Source organism: Coloeus monedula (genome assembly GCF_965178545.1).
Source record: "Coloeus monedula genome assembly, chromosome: 3".
NCBI classification, from domain to species: domain Eukaryota; kingdom Metazoa; phylum Chordata; class Aves; order Passeriformes; family Corvidae; genus Coloeus; species Coloeus monedula.
This window is the reverse complement of record NC_138783.1, coordinates 68,541,308-68,561,033: the sequence shown is the minus strand read 5'-3', so window position 1 is coordinate 68,561,033 and position 19,726 is coordinate 68,541,308. Positions and strand designations below refer to the sequence as shown.

The 19,726-nt window shown below is 42.0% G+C and overlaps 1 protein-coding gene across 2 annotated transcripts in view; it reads left to right on the top strand.

Moving 5' to 3' along the window:
- Positions 1-2,375: 2,375 nt before the first annotated feature.
- Positions 2,376-19,726, top strand: part of TBC1D4 (TBC1 domain family member 4) — a 98,932-nt gene continuing 81,581 nt past the window's right edge. Inside the window, exon 1 of one of the 2 annotated variants that reach the window (XM_082278224.1) lies at positions 2,376-2,393. Coding sequence is in view for 1 of the 2 variants with exons in the window: in XM_082278223.1 (XP_082134349.1) it covers positions 3,316-3,786 (471 nt within the window). In the remaining variant the exon portion in view is untranslated. Of the gene's footprint in view, positions 2,394-3,108; positions 3,787-19,726 lie in introns of those variants that run through there. The other variant, XM_082278223.1, reaches the window with a different exon arrangement.

Below are 19,726 nucleotides of genomic sequence, written 5' to 3'. Positions count from 1 at the left end.
TTTTCATCAAGAACAGACATATTTTCAAAGCTCTGTGGATTATTATATTTTCAAAGGGCTGTGGAAAATTGCTTTTTTCTCTGTCCCAAAGTTTTTGATTCCCATGAACTGAGCTATAAGGATTATATATTTTATGCTAATTCCTAACTACATTTTGCAAAGAATTAGAGAAAGATATTTTTTCATTATCATTATAGTTTAAACACTAGAAATTACATGAGAGTCATGTCAGATGTCATGGGCAAAGGAATACTATGCTCAGTATGAGAGAAATTGGAATTTTAAACTTAGAGGTGCATGAAATCTTACAACTGAAATGAGAAAAAGGGAAAAGGGGACCAACTTCAAGAAGAAAAGTTATACAACAAAAGGACTGACTTCCTACTGAAACACTCTTAATGAGAAGGGGGGATATAAAGTGTTAGGCAATTAAAGGATAAGAAATGATGAAGTAGATGGATAAAAGTAATGGACAGCTAAAAGGGATTACTACGAAGAATCAATTCATAGAGACGTAAGCTGAAGCAATAAGAAAGCACGAAAACTTTGGATTAACATCTGAGAATTTGATTTTGAAGGTAGTTAAAATATTAGTGGTAGCATTTATATAAATTAATTTCATCTTCTAAGGGATTTGAATAAAGAATTAAGTAATAAAAATAAATTAAGTCAAAATAACCAGACTCATACCATATTAAGCAAATTACCCAACAGAAAGAAGAAACAAATAGCTTTACAAAACAGGTACAATGGTGACAAGTGAAGAATTTCACCTTCATTTTTCAAATTGTAGAACTTAAGTTCTACCTGGTAATTTGCAATAATTGAAGTACATCCTTAATCAGCGGAAAACAGCTCTGTAACATCTTCAAGTGAAGACTTCTTGTTGCATTTGTATGATGCAAGAACATCAAGGCATCTGTAATTGCTTAAAACTTTTTTTTGCTATTTTAATGTGTTTGCATGACTGTCTTCAAGTTTTCTGATTGTTATTAATTATTTGTATTGCCATAGCACCTAAAAGTCTAGGTGGCTGTCCACAAACTGGTTTTGGTAGGTCATATACAAACATAAAACAAAAGGGATCTAGTAGTCCCAGAGATGGTGTTGGTAAGCAGCTGCAGCTATTCAGTATGTTGCAGCCTCCCCCTTAGGCTTCATTGGAGCAATGCTTCATTGGAGCCATTTAATGATGATCCCATCTGAAACCATTGCAAAAGAAAGCATGCAGAGGTTTTACTGCTGCTCTAGTGCAAGCCCAGTGTTTAGTTCACTTCCCAGGTAGGTTAAATTGGTCTTTGTGCTCAAGTGACTGAATTGCAGCTTCACGCTCTAGATGAATTGTCTAACCAAGCATCTCCAAAAAGGCCGAGTAGTGTTGCTGCCCTCTTCACCCCCGAGCAGTCATTCCCGCTCCCTTTGTGCCAACAGCGCTCTCTCTATAAGTGCTGTCACTTAAATTAGAGGCAGCTCACAGAACTGAACTGGCAGCATTAAACCAGTGCCAGCACTGCCGCCAGGAACCAAATAGCTCCTCTTCCAGGTGCACTGGTAAGAGGCTCACAGATTGTCATTCTGCAATGCTGTTGCACAAAATCTTAAATGCCATTCTCAGCCAAAGGGTTAGTACTAACTGTGCAGAGTGAGGGACAAGAAATTTTTTAGGTTTGTGATCCACAAAATTTGGCCCGTATTTTTCGAATTACCCTGGCTGTAAAATCTACTGTACAACAATGCGGTTCAGATGATCAAGTGTGTGAAAACAGTCAGTTTGGGAAAGCAATTCCAGTCTGGCTTTAACTTGTACCACTGTAGCACATATTAAAGCTGGTTCATATTCGTATGAACATATTCAGCCTGCGTAAGACTTCGTGCATTAGCTCCCCTGTCCTAAGGGACATTGTAGGAGGTCCCTTAAGGCTTGTAGGATGCCATGATAGAATATATATTTGAGGTCTTACCGAGCAACAATATTAAGTTGAAAATTACAACTGATAAACCAGAATGCATAAAGTAGCTGGTTAAACTGGGAAGAAAAGTGCAAAATTGTTTGTTCAGGAAATGAGCAGAGTGGTTTGTAACAGTATGAAAATACCGCAAATGCGACAGTTTTTGTCAGTTCAGACTACTGTGGGCTGTGACCGGAGTGCTACATGACCCTTCTCTGCACAAATAATCATGCAGTCTCAAATTACACGGAGTAGCTCTTCAGCTCAAGCTACAGATGTTCTATTTGTAGGCAGGGTTAAAACGGTGGCCGTAACAACGTGTACTGGGAGTTACCGCTGCTGCAGCTACGGATTTAAACAGGGGGGCACTCGCTACAACTGGTAATTACCAAAAGGCTACGGATGCTGTATGGCTGGCAAAGCTTTGTCCAACTACTTTCTCAGGTAGAGGAGACTAGTTACTAACATCTACAGTAGGTGGCGGATTTGTCGTAGACAAGAAATGTTATCGCGATAGCGATGCGGAAACCCCCCACTCCCCCCTCCGTTAAAAGCTCAAGCAGGAAACAGAAGCTTAGGGAAAAAAAGGAAAATCAGCCGTAACGAAACTCTTGACTGGGCAGTGCAGGGGGACGCTGCTGTAGCACGGCCGCGGTACGGCTGGTTCTGCTCGCGGAGGAGAACCAGCCGGGGGAGGGGCGGCCGTGGGAGCGAAGCCGCCGCGGGCGGGGGTGCCCCGGCCGCGGGCTCCTTGCCGGGAGCCTTCTCACCAGCGACTCTCGTCAGAATCAAAACCAACTCAGAGAGCGCTTGGGAGCTTCTGCAAACGGGGCGGGGGGGGGGCGGGCCCGGCAGCCTCCCCACCTCCTTCTCTCCGTCGCTCGGCGATCTTCCTCCCCTTGCAGACCTCCTCCTCCTCTCTCTCCCTGCACGGCCCGCCACGCTGCGAGCCGCAGGCAAAGCCCAGCGCCCGCGGCCGCAGGGAGGCCGGCAGCACTCGGCAGAACGGGGAGCGGAGCGGAGCGGAGCGCACGTTGTGTTTTCCTTTAGGGCCGGGCCCGGCGGAGCTGTCCCGCCCCTGGGCCGGGGGTGGTCGGGACGCGGAGCCAGCTTGGGGCGTATCCACGCCGCTCCTCCCCTGGCGTTGAGGAGGAGGAGGTAAAGGAGGAGTGGGGTATCTCGGCCGTCCTTCCCCGGCCCGCAGGCTGACCCCGCGCGGGCAGGCAGGAGGCGGCGCGGCGGTGGGGACGTGCCCGGCGGGATGTGCGCTTAGCGGCGGCCCCGGCCGAGCGCAGGCCCCGCCGGCTGCACCTGGCGCCGGGGGAAGCGGCCGCGGAGAGCCGCGTCCTGCGCCCTGACACCCGCCATGGAGAAGCGAGGGGAGGGCGAGCCGCTCTCCCACCCCCTGGAGCCCGAGCCCGAGCCGCAGCCGGCGCCGCCGGCGGAGAAGCGCTTCAGGCTGTGGTACGTGGGTTCGTCGTGCCTGGACAGGCGGACCACGCTGCCCATGCTGCCCTGGCTGGTGGCCGAGATCCGCCGCCGCAGCCAGCGGCAGGAGCCCGGCGGCGCCCCGGGCAGCGGGGTGCCGGCCCGCGAGGTGCTACTGCTGCTGGGCTGGCCCACGCTGCGCTGCGTGCCCGCCAGCCCCGGCCCCGCCGCCGGCCCCGGCAGCCCCGCGCCCGCCGTCTTCATCTTCGAGCACAAGGCGCAGCACATCGCCCGCTTCATCCACAACAGCCACGACCTCACCTACTTCGCCTACCTGATCAAGGCGCAGCCCGACAACCCCGACTCCCCCATGGCCTGCCACGTCTTCCGGGCCACCGACCCCAACCAGGCGAGTGGGGGCAGGGGGCGGGGGCGCTGCCCGGGATCTCCCCGTTTGGCTCCTCTCCTCGCCGGGCGGGACCCCAGGCACTGCGCTCCGCAGCCGCGGAGGGTCCGATCTGCTCGGGCGGGGCAGGGTGATGCCTGCGGGGCGCTGCGGGACCGCAACCCCCGCACGCCCACCCGCGGCGTGGGGGGAGCCCGCCCGGGGCCGGCCGTGCCCACCGGGCTCGTCCCGGTCTGCCTCTCCAGCTCTGGCGGCTGCAGCGCCCTTGGGCTCCGCGGAAAGGGGGGGTGCGGGGGCACAGAGCCCCGCGTGGCCATGGGGTGCCTTGCCAGCCCTTGGCAGGCTGGGGATACCAAGCTCTGCAGAACGCAGTGCAGGGCGAGATGGAGCACCTTTCTTCCCGGTTCATCCTCCGTGGGGAGGCCTCGCATCCTGCAACAGCTCAATGCCAAGGGTACGGTTTGCTCCACGAGCAGAAAGCAGGATTTGTGTTAAAGCGTCCCAGCAGTGCTGTCAGCGTTGGACAGGGGTCGAATAGTGGAGGATGGTGCTTTGCCTCAGACCCCCGTGGTACAGAAACCATCGTTTGTAACCAGCAGTCCCTGTTGTGCTCACGGGTCACACTAAGGACACCTGGCCGTGCTCAGGCTCATGCAGTAGTGCTACAAACAAGGCTAGGTTTGGGTGGGGACATTTTTGATAAAGTGCCAACTGGAAAAAAAGACCTAACAGTAAGATTATATTTTCCTGACTATCTAGCTGGCTTTGGCTCACACATCAAATATGCAGCAGACTTCTTTCTCTTCCCTGTTTAGAGTATGTGAGCAATAGTGGGTGGACAAGTGGGTTGGATAATCAATTTAGCACAATGACAGCAAGAAAAAGGCCATTTGATAGCAGTCCTTTGGTTGAGTAAGTTAGAATACCTTCTCAGTTTTCATAAACTGGAGGAAAAACTCTTGCAATTAGAAGATAGCTGACTTACTGCATGTACTGAACAGCTGCTCGGGTTTCTTTTGTTTGGGTTTTCTTAAGTGAGGTTGGTAGGAAGTATTAAGAAAACTACTGAAAAGTTTTCAGTATATTAACTTTAATTTATGGCAGCATACTGCCAGAGAGAACATGGAGGTGTTTAGGTTGCATTCATAGCTGTGGCTTAAGGACAGGTTTAGGACAGGCAGTATCCCAAGTGGAGATAACTCTGCGTAACTTGTTGGCAACTGCTATGGGTTGTGCTCTGCCAGGAGAGCACGAAGCAAGAGCATGGAGGGGATCATATCTGTCAAGGAAGGAGCTTGAATGTCCTTTTAGGAGTTTGGCAGTAAGGACTGAGGCAAACTAAGGTTCCTGCTGTTGGCAGAAGATGCTGAATCAAATTTATTTCTGGGGTAGGTCTGTACTGGTACCATGAGTTTGTAAACCAATCTTGCTTTAAGATAGTGAATCCCTAGTACTCTAGTGAATGTGCAAGCTACTACATACATTTACATTTGGAAGGCTGTTTCTGACTAAAGCTTTATCTATATGTCTTTCCTTCTTTCCTCATGGGGAAAGTGCCCATGTGCATTGAATTAAATCAAACTGATTCTGTAGGTAAAGTCTTCCTATTGAAAGAAGTTGTTAGTGTGAGCATATCTTGTTCAGTCTTTAGCTATACCTGTCAAGATTTTTTTAACTTCGTTATCATTAATAAAGAATATATCCCTCCCAGTTGCGTTACTCAGTGCATGACTTTGAACTACAGTGAGGGTAGTAAATGCAGAGCTAGCGATGTGATTCACAAGTGTCTGACTAACAGGTTTTTTTTAAGGTACCAAAAGGAAAAGAGGTGGATTTTTTTCGCTCTTCCGAGTTTTGTTATCAGTTTGTCAAGGCTTGGTTGGCTAAGCCTGTCCAGGTATCTGGCTGTTGGTCTGTGCTAAAGCTTGATCCTGAGCAGGTGAAGTCAAGCTGCAGGTTACTAGCTCTAAAAATCTTCTTTCGAAGCTCTTAATTGTTTATTATAGAATTGATGCTGTCCTTGCATGCTTTCAAGATTTTTACACACTTGTGTTTCGTAGTGGTTATGTGAGCCTCATGTTGTGTATTAGCTTAGAAAGTATTTTTCACAGCTGTTATTTTAAGACGACCTCATTTTCCATCTTAGGCTACAGTGACTTTCAGCCAACCTAAGCTGGCACAGCTACTGAGAAAAGTGATCCTGTCCTCTTCAAGCCACAACCCCTTGTTTCTTCCTCTCAGTTTTGTCCTCATGGCAGCACAACTGTTTGTGCAGCCATACAGCAAGCAGGATCAGGGAACTGACTGGTGTTAAGCTTGCTTTTCCCTTACCTTCTCTGGAGTATTTCCAAACCACTTCCCTCATTTGCTTTACTATGCAACCCTAATAACTATTTACATCAAGACAGGTGGGTTGGAGGCACGAGGTATCAATGAGTGGCCAAGAAGGGGAAGGGTCAGATAGCCTTTCCAGAAGTTCTAGAGAAGATCATTTCCAGAGACGTTGTAGATACCCATCCCTGGAATTGTTCAAGGTTGGATGGGCTTTGAGCAGCCTGGTCTAGTGGAAGGTGTTCCCTGGTGGTGGGGGTGGAATTAGCTGGTCTTTAAGACCCCTTCCAAGCCAAACCATTCTATGATTATGTGAAGTTATGCTGACTTCAGAGTAGCCAGAGATGACTGCAAAGCCGTGGTATTGTCAATTTTGGCAGTATTAGGTTTAGCAGCACGCTAAGTAACTCTGGAATGAAGGAAGGGTACAGGAGATGTCTTGTGGTTTCTGAGTTAGAGGACAGCTAGCCATAATTTTAAATGGTGGATGTTAATTATAAAAGTGAGAGGTTAATGATTGACTTTCAAGGGACTAATGCTACCATGATAATTCAAAAAACAGTGCAGGTGAGAATGAAAGTTTTGGCTTCAAGCCTGTAGCTTTGTCCCACCAGCTGTACTGCACAATGTTTAGGGTGCACATGCATTCACTATGACCACAAAAAGGGCTGCTATTAATAGAAAAAAACACTGCCTCTTGCCATTCTCTGCAAATTTCTTTATCAGAAAGCCAATGCAATGTGTGCTCTGATGACGTCAGGTGGGAAGATAACATCATTTAGTATTATTTACTGTGACTAGAGAAAAATGAGAGAGTGAGCTAGTAGTATGAAACACCTTCATATTTTATTTGAAAGCTTGCAAATTTTAGTCAGAGCTGAAAAGTAGGAGCCAGTGGGGTGACTCCTGTTCTGGAGTAGTACTTTGGCGGAGTGTCAAACCCAGAGCTTGTCAGCATGGCAATGGATGCTGAGATGCTTTTACTGGAGGGGCAGTGTGGGTGTGTGCCTCTTTCTTTTGCTGTTCAATTACAAGGGGAGACATCTGAAGCCATCTGGCTGGTGGAGATGGGAACAGAAATTTTTGCCCTTCCCCCCCTCCCCCCTCAAAACAGTGTTTGCTGCTTCTTGTAACTGCTCAAAGCAGTAGCCAGCTGGAGTAGATAAGGGTAGTTGTCTGTTTAGTGTTTCCTGGTAGCTTCCGAGTAGCAGCCAAAGATTTGTTAGTTTTATGTTGCTGTCATTTGAGAATTATCAGATGTGCACAGACTGTATGTAGACATCAGATGACAGCATTGTCTCATTTTATATTTGACAGATTTTCTTTACAATCCTGGGAACAGGTTTGGGGTTTTTTTAACCCAAAAGTTGGAGCTTATAAATATGGCAGGCATACCCTTCTTGCAGTCACAGAGAAAAGGCTGTTTAATTGGTATTTTCAGGCTCAACTTTAACACATTTTTACCGTGAAATACTGATTTTTATTCTGTAAACCAGATTTTAATTGTGTGGAACAATCAGTGCAGTTTGACAATTGCCTTGAGTTCCCTCCTCTCTGGGGGAGAGGCTTATGGTATGATCTGTTTCTGCACTTCTAAAATTGTTATTATCATGCTGATCTAGATTGCGTGTTTCCTGCTTGAAACATGAATAAGCCTGTTTTGAGACGGCTTTTTTTAACCTGAACTGGCATCCTAAATCAAATTATACTATACTTGATTCTTATTAGTGAAAATAGTTGTTTCCTCCAGTTAAGTAAGAACTCATTTCATGCATTTTGGTTTTCTCTTCTTAAACTTATAAGCATGATGAAAATGTTACAAGGTTTCAAAAGTAATCCAGGCTGGCTGTGAAAAAACAAAATGTTCAGGTGGACAAACCTCAGCTGAATTTAGCTCTTGTGGGTATAGTCTGTGGCTGTGTCTTTGTGCTACACCCATGTATTAAGGGTCTAGACTTTCTCAAGGTGAAGCAGCAATAATGGAGCCTTTTGTAAAGCTGTGATAAGAACTGAAGAGACAGAAGGACAGAGACAAGAGCCGGAGACAGCTCACTTGTCAGAAACACTTGTCTATTCCAAGAATGTGTTTCTTTTCTGTTGGATAATGTGTTTCAGTAAAGCAAGGAGGTAAGACAATTGTTCTGGAAAAGCAAGGCAATCAGTACAAAGTCTAGTCAAAGGAGGCTTTTATGCTGTATTAATATCATGTTACATAAAGTTTCTTACTGGAGAATGTAAGTTAGAAATGTTTGAAGAACAAAGTTTGTCAAGTTTCCATGTGTATTTCTGTTGTCCTTTGATTTTTATGTGATATAGGAGCATGAGCTGAATGACAATAAAGTCATGGTGTACGAAGTATATCTATACAGCATTGCTGGAATTCATATTAAGGTATTGCACTGGTTGAGTTGTCTGATAGATGTGTTTTGAATAGGTATAACAGACATGACAAAATAGATACGCTCTAGGTTTTGAAGGATTCTGTAGGAAATGGGAGAGATAACATTTGGTTGATAGCACAATTTGGTTGCAGAGGAAAGATTTTCCATGAGAAAGATAGGTTGTCCCAGTTTTTACCAAGAAAACAAGTCTTGGAGGGGCCAAAAAAAAAAAAGAAATGTTTTCTAAGTTTGTGGGGGTCAGAATTTCATTCATGGGTTGAGAAACTGAAAAGGAATGACTCAGAACAAAGTATGGATGTTAAGGGCTAGCAATGAATGCAGAATTGTTTGGTGAGCAGCTTAATTGTCTCTAGCTTACATGGGCTATACAGCCTCAGATGAAAAGTCTTGCACTCCTTTTTTTTGAAAATGAAAGTTGAGAGCTTAAGGTTTCATTTTAATTTCCTTAATAGATTTGGCACTTTTTTTTTTCCTGAAAATGAGAGTACTTGTCATTTTAGGCTTGTAAAGCTCTCTTTAAATTTTCAACATCTTGTCCATAATATTTTTTTTCTACGTCACAAACAGAAGAAATAATAAAAACATTAAAATTGTTAAGTGTTTCTAAATGGTGGTATGTAGCCTTTTTATTCCTGGCTAATGTTTAGGAGAGGAAAGGGAAAGGTTTTAAATACCCTAATCTGTTGTGTTTGTAGAAAGAATTAATTCATTTTTCCTTTTGCAGTTCATGAAGACCACCCATTATTTGAGTAATAGAAGCAATGTCTCAGAGGACTGTGTTTTCAAAAAGGCAAAATAAAATACATGAAATTATGTAAGCTCACTGAGACTGGCTGTAGGTAAACAATGACCAGATAATAAGGCTGTCTTAAAGAAAGGAGCTTGTGTGTATCTGAGAATACCAAATCAAGGCTTCTCTTCTGATTATTTGCTTCTACAGGGTTTTTTTTTTTTTGTTCTGTCTTTCAATGTAGGGGCAGTTTATTTTAAAAATAATTAAATAGAAACCTGTCTTAAAAAAGGTTTGGCTAGCGTATGTGTGTCTTGGCAACAAGGAGAGTCTGATTTTTAGGGGTGATGAAAATCTCAGACCAAAATGGTTGAACGTGGTTATTTATAAAAGTGAATTCTAGAAAAGATTTCATTTCTAAACAGTCATTACAAAATAGTGGTGTTCTTGATGCCTGTCAATCTCTGCTCTTTGCTAGAGTTTGGTACAGCATTTGATGTGCACAGCTCACCATTCTTTGCATCTCTTCCATCGATCTTGCCCATTTAAAACTCCCTGGACATCTTGAGTTTCTCTGAGGTGAAGTGGCGAATGAATACTGCAGTGAGTTGGGAACAATTCAGAGATTGCTGTCTGGTCTGTAGATCATGCAGATTTTCAGCAGCATTGGCACAGTCCCCTCATGGTACCAGCTGTCCTTTGCCACTTGGTCTTGTTTCCTTTGTGGTTTCAGATACTATTTCAAGACAAGAGGAAAAAAAATGAGTTTATTTCCAGTGTGGCTTTTGTCACTTGTCACGTATGTGAATTGTGGCATCTTCCACCTTTGTGTTACATCCTGTTCTGAGGCACCTTTAGAGACCACAAGGAGGTAAAAATACCTACAAGACCTTTAAGGGTAAAAATCTACTTGTAGAGGTCATTAAATAATATGATGTTTCAGGGCTGCTGTAAACCAAATTTAAGGCAGCAAAGTGAAGTGATTTAATTTAGAAACAGGCTCTGTGCTTTCCTGCTCTGTATCGCCTGTAATATAGTATCTATCACCTAATTTTCTGACGCTAGCAGATACATCAAGATCATCTGCAGTTACATGGGTTCCAAAATAAAGTGGAGCATTACCAATGCAAGATAGCATATGATCATTTCACAAACAACTATATCATCCCTGGAGAGGTCAAAGTATAAAAAAACAATACTGAATGTCACCGGGCAGGATAAAAATATGGAAGTGGTTACACCAGGGATGCATGAACTATGTGACTTCCTATTTTGTGATTTATTTTGGGTACCAGAGAGCATGCATAAGTTTTGGATATGCCTGTTTTCATCCATGAGCATGTTGGGTTTTTTTACTCCTTTTTAGGTGTATTAATCAGGTGACATCTGGTAGATCAGCGAGTTGGGCAAATAAATATTCTTGGTGGTCCTGTAGTTGTGAATTACCCTGGTATTTCAGTTTTCCTCTTGGCATTGGTCAAAGGTAAACCTGTTTGTGCTGGGTGGGTTTAGTTCTGATAGTGTATTTAAGACTGAAGAGAAAAGAACATAAAAACCCAAGCAAGCAAACAAAACCACATGCATTTGACTGAAAGGGCTCACAGTAGCCCTTGAGTTTTGTATTTTTATAAAAGTTAACTATGTATCTTGAAAAATCCATTGTTGTTAATCTGAATGCAGAATAATTATTTCTGTTACAATAACAGTCTGTTACTGTGAATGCAGTCATGCTCTACCTGCACAAAGCCCACGATCTCAAGCCGCTCTCCCTTCCTTGCCTCTACCTCTCTGTAGCAGCCACTGCTTGAAATGAACAGCAACTGTGCCCCCCTGTTGGAGGCAAAGCCTACTTAAAGCCATCCCTCTTAAGTGAAATGGGCTGCTTAGCCCCCCGCCCCCTCTCCCTGCTGCAGGGAATTAGGATTTAGAGTGAGAAGTTAATTACTGGGCCCTCTTCTGGAGAGGGTGGTGCTGCCAGGATTTCCACTGCTCCCCTAGCAGACTTTCTGCGCAAAAAAAGGGAAAAGCTTGGCACCAGCAAGACCATTAGGTATCGTTTTATCTTCCCAAGATCAAACTTGGTGTCTTGACTTCAGTTTCAGTGCTTAAACGTGGCTTTTCTGTTCTTTTGTGTGGTTTTAGTTGAGTCAACTGAACAAAAACCTTCAACATGTACTTCAAAGGCTGTCATAGCATGAAGTTCAGATAAGGTAGATGGAATATAGTAAATACATGTAAAACATGTCTTACATTTTATTTTTCTGTTCAGAGCCTCAAAAAGATGCCATGAGCTAATAATTGCGTAGTTGTGTTACAACTCCTTTCAGTTTGGATCATTTATAAGAGTAGCAAAATACTTCAGTTGAACCACTGCAAAAAAGAAATTTTTTTTTCATTTTTAAATTTTTATTGGACTTCTAATGCTATTCAGAAACTCTTCTTGGTGCTTTGGAGGAATTGTATCTATTAAACCACATTATCTGAGTTTATAAGCTACTTGTAGTAGTGAGTTGTCTTCATCTCTGTTCAAATCTGGTTGCTTTCTAATGGAATCTATAATTTCCTTTTTTAAAATCATTTTATGTATTCTGAATTAGATAGGCTTTTACAAAAAATATTTTCTAGAAATTTGGAAGGGTAATATGGTAAGGATTTTCTTGTTCTTCATCTCTGGAACTGCTGAAGATAGGTAGGATTGCATAGTATTGGGCACGTGGCACTTTTCTGAAGGATTAAATTAATTTAAAATGCAAACATGAGAGAGTGTTATTCAAAGCCAGTGTGAAAGACTTGTAGAAGCCGTTGGGTAAGATAAAACCAATACCGTAAAAGTGTGGCCTTTTTCCAGCTCTACCATCCCTAACTCTGCAGTTTTCCCTCTCCCATTACATTTGACTTTAAGGGTGTATTTCAGGCATGAAGTTCATTTTTGTATGTTGATAAACCTTAACAAAGAGCTTGCTCTGTTAAAATGACTGGAGTTATGCTTTATTTCATTACTCTTCCTGGCAGGAACATGTAGCAGTATCTACATAGTGCTGTTTAGAGATCCTTGAAGCATTGAAAAACATGTTGAGGGAAGTCAGAATATTATCCTCCAGGGCATAGCAGTGACTGCCTTCCAGACTCTTTGTGATTTTGTTTTTCCTAGCAAGATAAATAAATATTTATTTTTTAGAATGCTGATGTTAAATATATTTCATGTACTATGTGACGCAGATACGAGTTTCCTGTTACGTTAATTCAGAAAAAGGGCAAAAAGCAGCAATGTCCCTGGTACTTTGGGAACAGTCAGTGGTCTGTGGGTTCTTAAGTGTTTCTGAAACAGTAAATATTCAGTAACAGAGCAGTGAAAGGCTAGGATGTGCAGTGCTAACTTGTTGAAGCATATTTTTATGTGCCTGCTCATAGTTTGTTTCTTGCTTTGGCTTTATTATTTCTCACAACGCCATCTCAAGTTACGGTAAGATTTCTAAATAAAAATAGAGTAGGCTAATATATATTTAACAGTGCTGTATTTGCCAGGGAGGAACCATTTCTGCCCTTCAGCTTGCTTGCTGCTTGGCTGAAGGGCAGAAATGAAGCATCACACCAGCTCCAGCTAAACCCTGTGCTGAAAGCTGATGTTTGACCTTCAGGTGCTGTACAAATGCAAAGGTCTGCAATTCCTGCCTGCCCCAGCTCTGTCACAGTGTGCAAAATTATAGCTTTGGTAGTCTAAGGTGAAAAAATTAATTCCTGCTTTTGTGCAGATTAGAAGGTGAAGGGATTGTGTGTATGACCTGCTGCCATACTTGGCAATGAAAATAAATACCAGGCTGCCCTCAGTGTCATGGTACTTCTGTGGCAATCTAAGCAGTTAGGTCACAAATTGCCAAACAGGCTACTGTAACTATGCTTTACAAAAACAAAAGAACAAGAACATATCTTAAGATCCCAAAATGCTGCTCTGATGTGCAGATCCCATAGCAACTGGTAAGACAGTTTTCTATGGAAAATATTGCTCTTTCTGTAAAATTTGGTTTAGGCTTGTGTACAAGGCTTGGTTTTTTTAGGGAGAACAATTTCAAACAAGTATGCCTTTTGTAGACAGTACTTCTGACCTGACTTTATGGTCATACTCAATGAGGGCCTCATTTTCTGTGCAGCACAACTGCAGACTTTAGCAGTACAAAAAATAACTTGTAAAGAGGATACACTTTTTTTTGTAAACCAACTACATTATAAATAGATGCAAGATGTTGGCTCTTCTTCAGCAGTAGTTTTTTGGGTGAACCATGCCAAAAGAAGATCAAGTGAGCCTTTCAGTAGAAGCAACACACCATACTTTTATTTAAGTTATTCATGAAGAAACACACCCAGATTATCCATGGCATATGTGTGCATATATTCAGATTTAGCCTTGAGAAAATTTGCTGACCTAAACATGGAAGCAGAGTGGGAGCAAGGCAACATGATTAAAGCCAGCTCAGAAGGAGTGGGTTTACATCCTGGCACTGTGCCTTGGATTCCCTGTCTGCTTAATGCTAGGGAGAACTAAAAATATCTGCAGTTTAGTGGGATAGTGTGAAGTTTACAAAATGAATCAGTTTCTTCCATATTGACCTTCTGTCTGCAGAAATCACCACAGAAGAAGGTGATATAAAAAAAAAAAATATATATAGAGAGCTATCAATCAATCTGTATGAATGCTGTGGAGTTTTTTAGGGAATTTTTTTCTCCTTTGTTCAATATGTATGTTGTCCTTAAAATATGTAGCATTACAGCTGCGAGTGTGAGAAGCATGGAGACCAGCCCAGACTGCTATGTTTGCCTGAGTTTTGTGTTTCTTTATGTAACCAAGTATTTTATTTCTGTATGATTGCTTACTGTTCTGCATTTTACTTAAAATGATAGTCTTGCTGGTTGTAGCTGTATGGGAGTTTGAAAGAGAACTTCATGTTTAGTGAAAATTAGAGGTTAAAACCTATTTTTAACAATACCATCAGTAGTAAGCTGAACAGAAGCTTAGCCGTGGTGCCTTTTTATTTCTTATCTGAGTTTAAATTTTTAAGATTTGACAACCTATTTGATATGCTTCTGCCCTGAGTTCTCACATGACCACCATAAAAGGTTAGATTTTGAGAAGACAGTTTTTGTATTTCTGCAGCACAAAAGAGTGGATGCTTTAGGATGTTACTTCTAGAAGTGTCAACCTCAGCAAGACAGGGATGTATACGTATATGCTGCTGTTCATTACCTATCAAGTAACAAATCTGCAAGACTCACATTATTATCTGGATTATCATAAGCTTTCCTATTATGCTAAGCTTGAAGTATCAAAATGAAACATGGCAGTGCTATTTCACTGTTTGCCAAGCCAGCCTGTAATACTGGAGATTCTTTTAGCTATTTAGTCCTGCTGTTATGCTTTGCAAGTCTACTATTAGACTTTATACACGTAGTTTACCATCACCTGAAAAACTCTGGCAGAGTTCCACTAGCTTTGACACTCATGTTGCGGATTTTAAAATTCTTACTGTAGCTCTGTGGAAAGCTCAGAATGTTCTGTGGAGTCCCACAGGTTGTTGCTGTCCTTGTGGAGACACAGCACCCAGCCCTGTCCTGGGCTGCTTGGTTAGAAATAAAGAGTAGGCTTAATAGTGTCCTGTTACACAGGTCAGTGAATTCACTTGAGCATACTGCTGCCACGTGGGCTCCCCAGCCATGTTTCAGGGAGCAGTGTACACAAATTGTAATGGATCACTGCTCTTGGAAGGGCTGTTGTTATGCACCCACAAGAGCCCTGCATGAAACTATGCAGGGTCTGCTTCATGCTTTCATCCCTGGTTTAATTGCTTTGGGTTGGTTTCAGAGAGCTATTCAGTGAACAGCTTAAGACTCTGTCCAGAGAGCCCTGCTCTGAAATAGGATCCAAGGCATGCAAATCATTGTCAGAATTGCGCAGTGTTTTCGTGTAGGATCACCAGCTGCTAGAAGATAATACTACTTCACTACTCTGTTACTGCTTTAAGTGTCATCCTACTGTGAGAAATGAGACAACTCTTAAAAAGATTAATTTATTGAAAACAGGAAAAAATTGAAAAATTACAGAAATCAGAAAAATATAAAAATTTGGGATCCTATGGCTCGGTAGATGGTATGCCCCAGGAGCGCAGGGATTTGAGATCTTCTGGCTGAGACAGCACTAGACCTCAGGTAGAGAAAAAAACTTGCAGTGCTGGGTTGACTTTAAAAAATTACTAAAAGCCCCTTAAAAGGGGTAAGGCTTTTAATGCCCAGCACCGATGTCTCCCACAGCTAGTCTGGAGAGAGCAAGAGGGGAAGAGAGAAGAAAGAAGAGAGAGGGAAGAGGGAAGGGAGAAGAGAAAAAAAAAAAAGGGGCCCGCCTCTCGGCTTCATCCTTTTTATAGTTTTTGCTCCGCCCCCAGTCCGCCCACAGCCCGCCCCTTCGGTCCAAGGCGATTGGTGCTTTCCCTTTGATGGATCATCTCTGTCCACCAATGGCTCATCGTTGTCAAGGGGGGTGGTATCAGTTAGAGATAAGGGAAAACAATACCTTCATTAAAATTCAGGTATTCAGGTTGCCATGGAACTTGCCTGCAGAGTAATGGCTCTGCAGCTAGAAATAGCTGCTGGCTATCAAGACTGGGTGGGGGGGTTTTGGCCCTGGAATCAAAATGCAAGTGAAACACCTACAAAAAGTATTAAAATACATCCAACACACCTCAGAACACTTGTAAAAGTATACAGTAAACACAGGAAAGGTAACTCTTATGGTGTACCAGTGGTTTGTAGCTTGAAAAGGGGCAAGTTTGTGATTTTTAACTGGGAAAATTTTAACTGGGAAGGGTGCAACTCTATTAATAAATTTTAAACAAATAGAAACACTGATAATGGAATTGGATTTTTGTACCTGGGCTGATGGGTTAATTGTAACATTCAATTTAAAAATAATTAACTCAAAATTAATTATTTAAAGCACTTAATATGCAAAGACCAAGCACAAATAGGGATTTCATGTATGACACTACTAACAAATATAGCAGTCTCTTACTAATACTACGTCATAAAGTAAGACTCTGAAAGTTTTTTCTTCCTGTACTGCTCCTATTAAAATATGAAAATATCTTTTAGCTCAGTTGAATAAACAGGTGAGTAAGGATGTGACAGGTTTCTAATTCAGTTTCAGTATGGATTGCTATTGTCATTTGGAGACCTAAGGAAACAGCAAATCTATGTGCCAGTAGAAGTTTGCGTGACTCTGGTATGGACCTGGAGTGTTCTTTGAGAGCACGCTTCTTGAAGGGATGTTTTCTCTAGTTAACCTGTGAGTTTTCTCTAGATCACCTGGGAGTGATCACAGTGTGGGTGGGATTGGGAACTGCACCATGAAGGTAATGGGGAATGTGGTACAGAAATCAGAGCTGCCCGCAGAACAGTAAAGAACACAGATCCCTTACTGATTGTTAACAGATGCATTACTTTTCAAATTTTTGGGCTTTTCCAGTCTTTTTACTATATGGGTATAGAAGTCCACTGCTTATTGTTTTCTTACGTTGTATCTGTTGCTCTTCTGTTTCTCTCAGCTCCTTGAAATTGTACCAATCCGGGATTATAATCTTTGGTTTTTGCAGGAGTTGTTGGTACTGCATGCAGTATTATCAATCATGAAGAGTCATGATTCTGACCATAGGGGAAAAAGATAATAGTCCCTTTAACCCTACTGCTTCCCACAGGTCACTGGCCCCAAATTAAAACTTGAAAGGAAAAAAAGCAGTCATTCATTATTTTGGTTGCTTGCTGCCAGGAGCTGAGCTTTTCAGATACAGCTATCAGGTTTATAAAAATTTTAACTTTATTCCTGTTCATACTGCTTGTTCCAAGTTTCAAATTTTAGAAGTATCACCAAGACTAGTTTGGGGTTTTGTTGTTGTTGTTTGGGGTTTTTTTTTTGTTTGTTTTTTGGTGGTTTTTTGGCTTTTTTGGTTTTTTTTTCTGTTTTCTTATATTGATATTAACAGGTTTTTTAAAATGTATGTTCTGGTAACAGCTGTTTATTGAATAGCAACTTAAACAGAAAATTTTATGTGAAAATGCATGATGTTCATTATAATTTTAATAGAGCTGTTCTGCTGGTCTAATGTTTTTACTTGCTCAAAGTTCCTTTGCATTTAAAGTTTAGTTTCACCTTCACACCCTTTTTTTAAAATACATGACCTGTCACAAATTTATTTTTAAGTCATACTGCCAATAGCCGATGAGCAGTGAAAGCTAGTCTCCTTGGTAACCAACACAGTTGTATTGTGTTTCAGAAGGAAGGTATGAGTAACAAAAGATCCTCAAACAAATAAAAACCCCAGCCTCTACTATAGAGGGAAAGTATGCTGTGCTATATGGTAAAAGGCTGCAATATTAGCAAAGTAACTCCTGAAGCCTAATATGAACAGCTGAGTCATTTATAGCTGCTAGTGAGACAAATTGCTGCTGAAGGATGCTTGTTATTGCATGGCTGCTGCTACAGCTGGTGGATTGCCTGGTTAAGAGCAAAGTAAACTTGAACCGGTAAAAACTGCTGTGAAAAGTACACTCCAGATAAGCATACTTTAATCTCTGTAACATTTAATTGGTTCAACAGCATTTTCTAGTGCCTCAGGTTTTCAAACGTGCAGACATACTTATGACATTGACATAACTATAAATTTCTAATTTATTCTTCTCTGTCAGTCTCCTAGTAATAGTAGCAGAGAACACATTCTTTTTTACTGTTAATACAGGTAGGGTTCATATATCAAAATATAATGTTGATATCTGTCCTTGGGAGTCTCCTGAATCTTGCTCTTCTGCTTCTTAATGCAGTACTAGGCTGCTATTGTAGGTCACTATGCTGATGGTCATGTCTATGTAATGAGGTTTGAATGTGTTTAATATGAGCCTCAGAGTATGCAACTACGTAAAATTAATCTGCTCAAAAATTTCTATTCACTTTGTTATCTTTGAACATCATGTCCTTTGGAAGATTGTTTTGACAGATTAGTTAATTAATTTTAAGGCAAGGAGTGCTTCTACCTTCCTTAATCTTGACTTTGCCTCCCAGTTGCTTTTTACAAGCAAGCAGACTTAAAACTGAGCATCAAGAATAATTGCAAGCCCCAAGCCCTGCCCTAGTGCACTGTGGCAAAGGGTGGGTGAGTAGGTAAAGTTCTTAACAATCCTTCAGTTGTCTCACTGATCTTAAAGAAGCTAGCAAATTGATGTGACTTGAAACTATACATTACAAAATTTCAGAGTGCCATTTCGGAGAGGACAGCAACATAGGTTAAAACAAAAGGCAAAAGCCGGGCAATTCCCCTGCTCCATGGGGGAATAGTAATGCTTCCATGGGAGTCTGCTGGAGGAGTGATTAGTGGCCACTCATATGAAAGGCAAGCTTTTAGTGTCCTGTATGATAATCAGGCTCCTGAATAATTAACCGGTGACTCTGACAGATACACTCCTTCTGTTTCTTGAATCGTGCTATTTCTAACACCAAACACAGTTAGTTGCCGGTTTGCTTACAGATGTAGCACTACAGCTACAAGTTTACAGTTTAAGTCAGTATCTGAATACCTTCCTGGGCATCATACCTCCTGTTATCCATGTCACTACTTGTCTGCATAGTTTGAATAACATGAAGGAAAAAATCTCCAAACACAGTAGTAATTTTTTCAAGCATATTACATCTAGGCACTCACAGATTCGAGTCCCACAGAGAACCAGACATATGCCCCCTGTCTTTTGACCAGGTAGCTCAGAGTGCTCCGATAGTTCTTTGTTACCCAGTAGCTTCTTTCTGTCAACCTGGATGGTCTCAGCCAGAATGCATCAGTGCACACCTCTTGCTTGAGCCTCCAGAGTATAAACTAACAGATGGTGTTGGCTAAGGAATGAGGGGACATTAACTGCATCAAAATTGCTCATTAAAAGATGCTGTTGCCCGAAAATGTTTTTGAATAGCTCAAGCATGGAAATTCCATTCATAAAAGCATTATTTCTTTGTGCCTCAGAAATAGGTTGGAAATAAATTGATATGATTAGATTAGATGTGGGTTGTTTTAGAGATGAGTAAATTTAAAAAAAAAAAAGGTGCTAATAGAGGTGGGTTGGCTTTATGTGCAGAATGCTTATTAGGACTAGAAACAAGATCAGTTACTTTCAAGAATAGATTTGAGTCACTGGCAATTTTTAATAGTCCAGATTAACAAAAATGCCTATTTCATGTGTTTGGGGAGCTCTAATGCTTGTGTATTTCTCCAGCTTTTCAGTGAAGGATGATTGTGTCTCAGTACAATTTCCCTGCAGCTTCCACCATAATTACATTTTCTCAAGCATAAGTGGCTTTTACTTTGCTGTTTCAGAGTCTAAGTATCTAATGTTTATATGTTGCATCTTTCACTGTGTATCCCAAGAATTCCCACATGCAGTAGTATAAAGCAAAAAC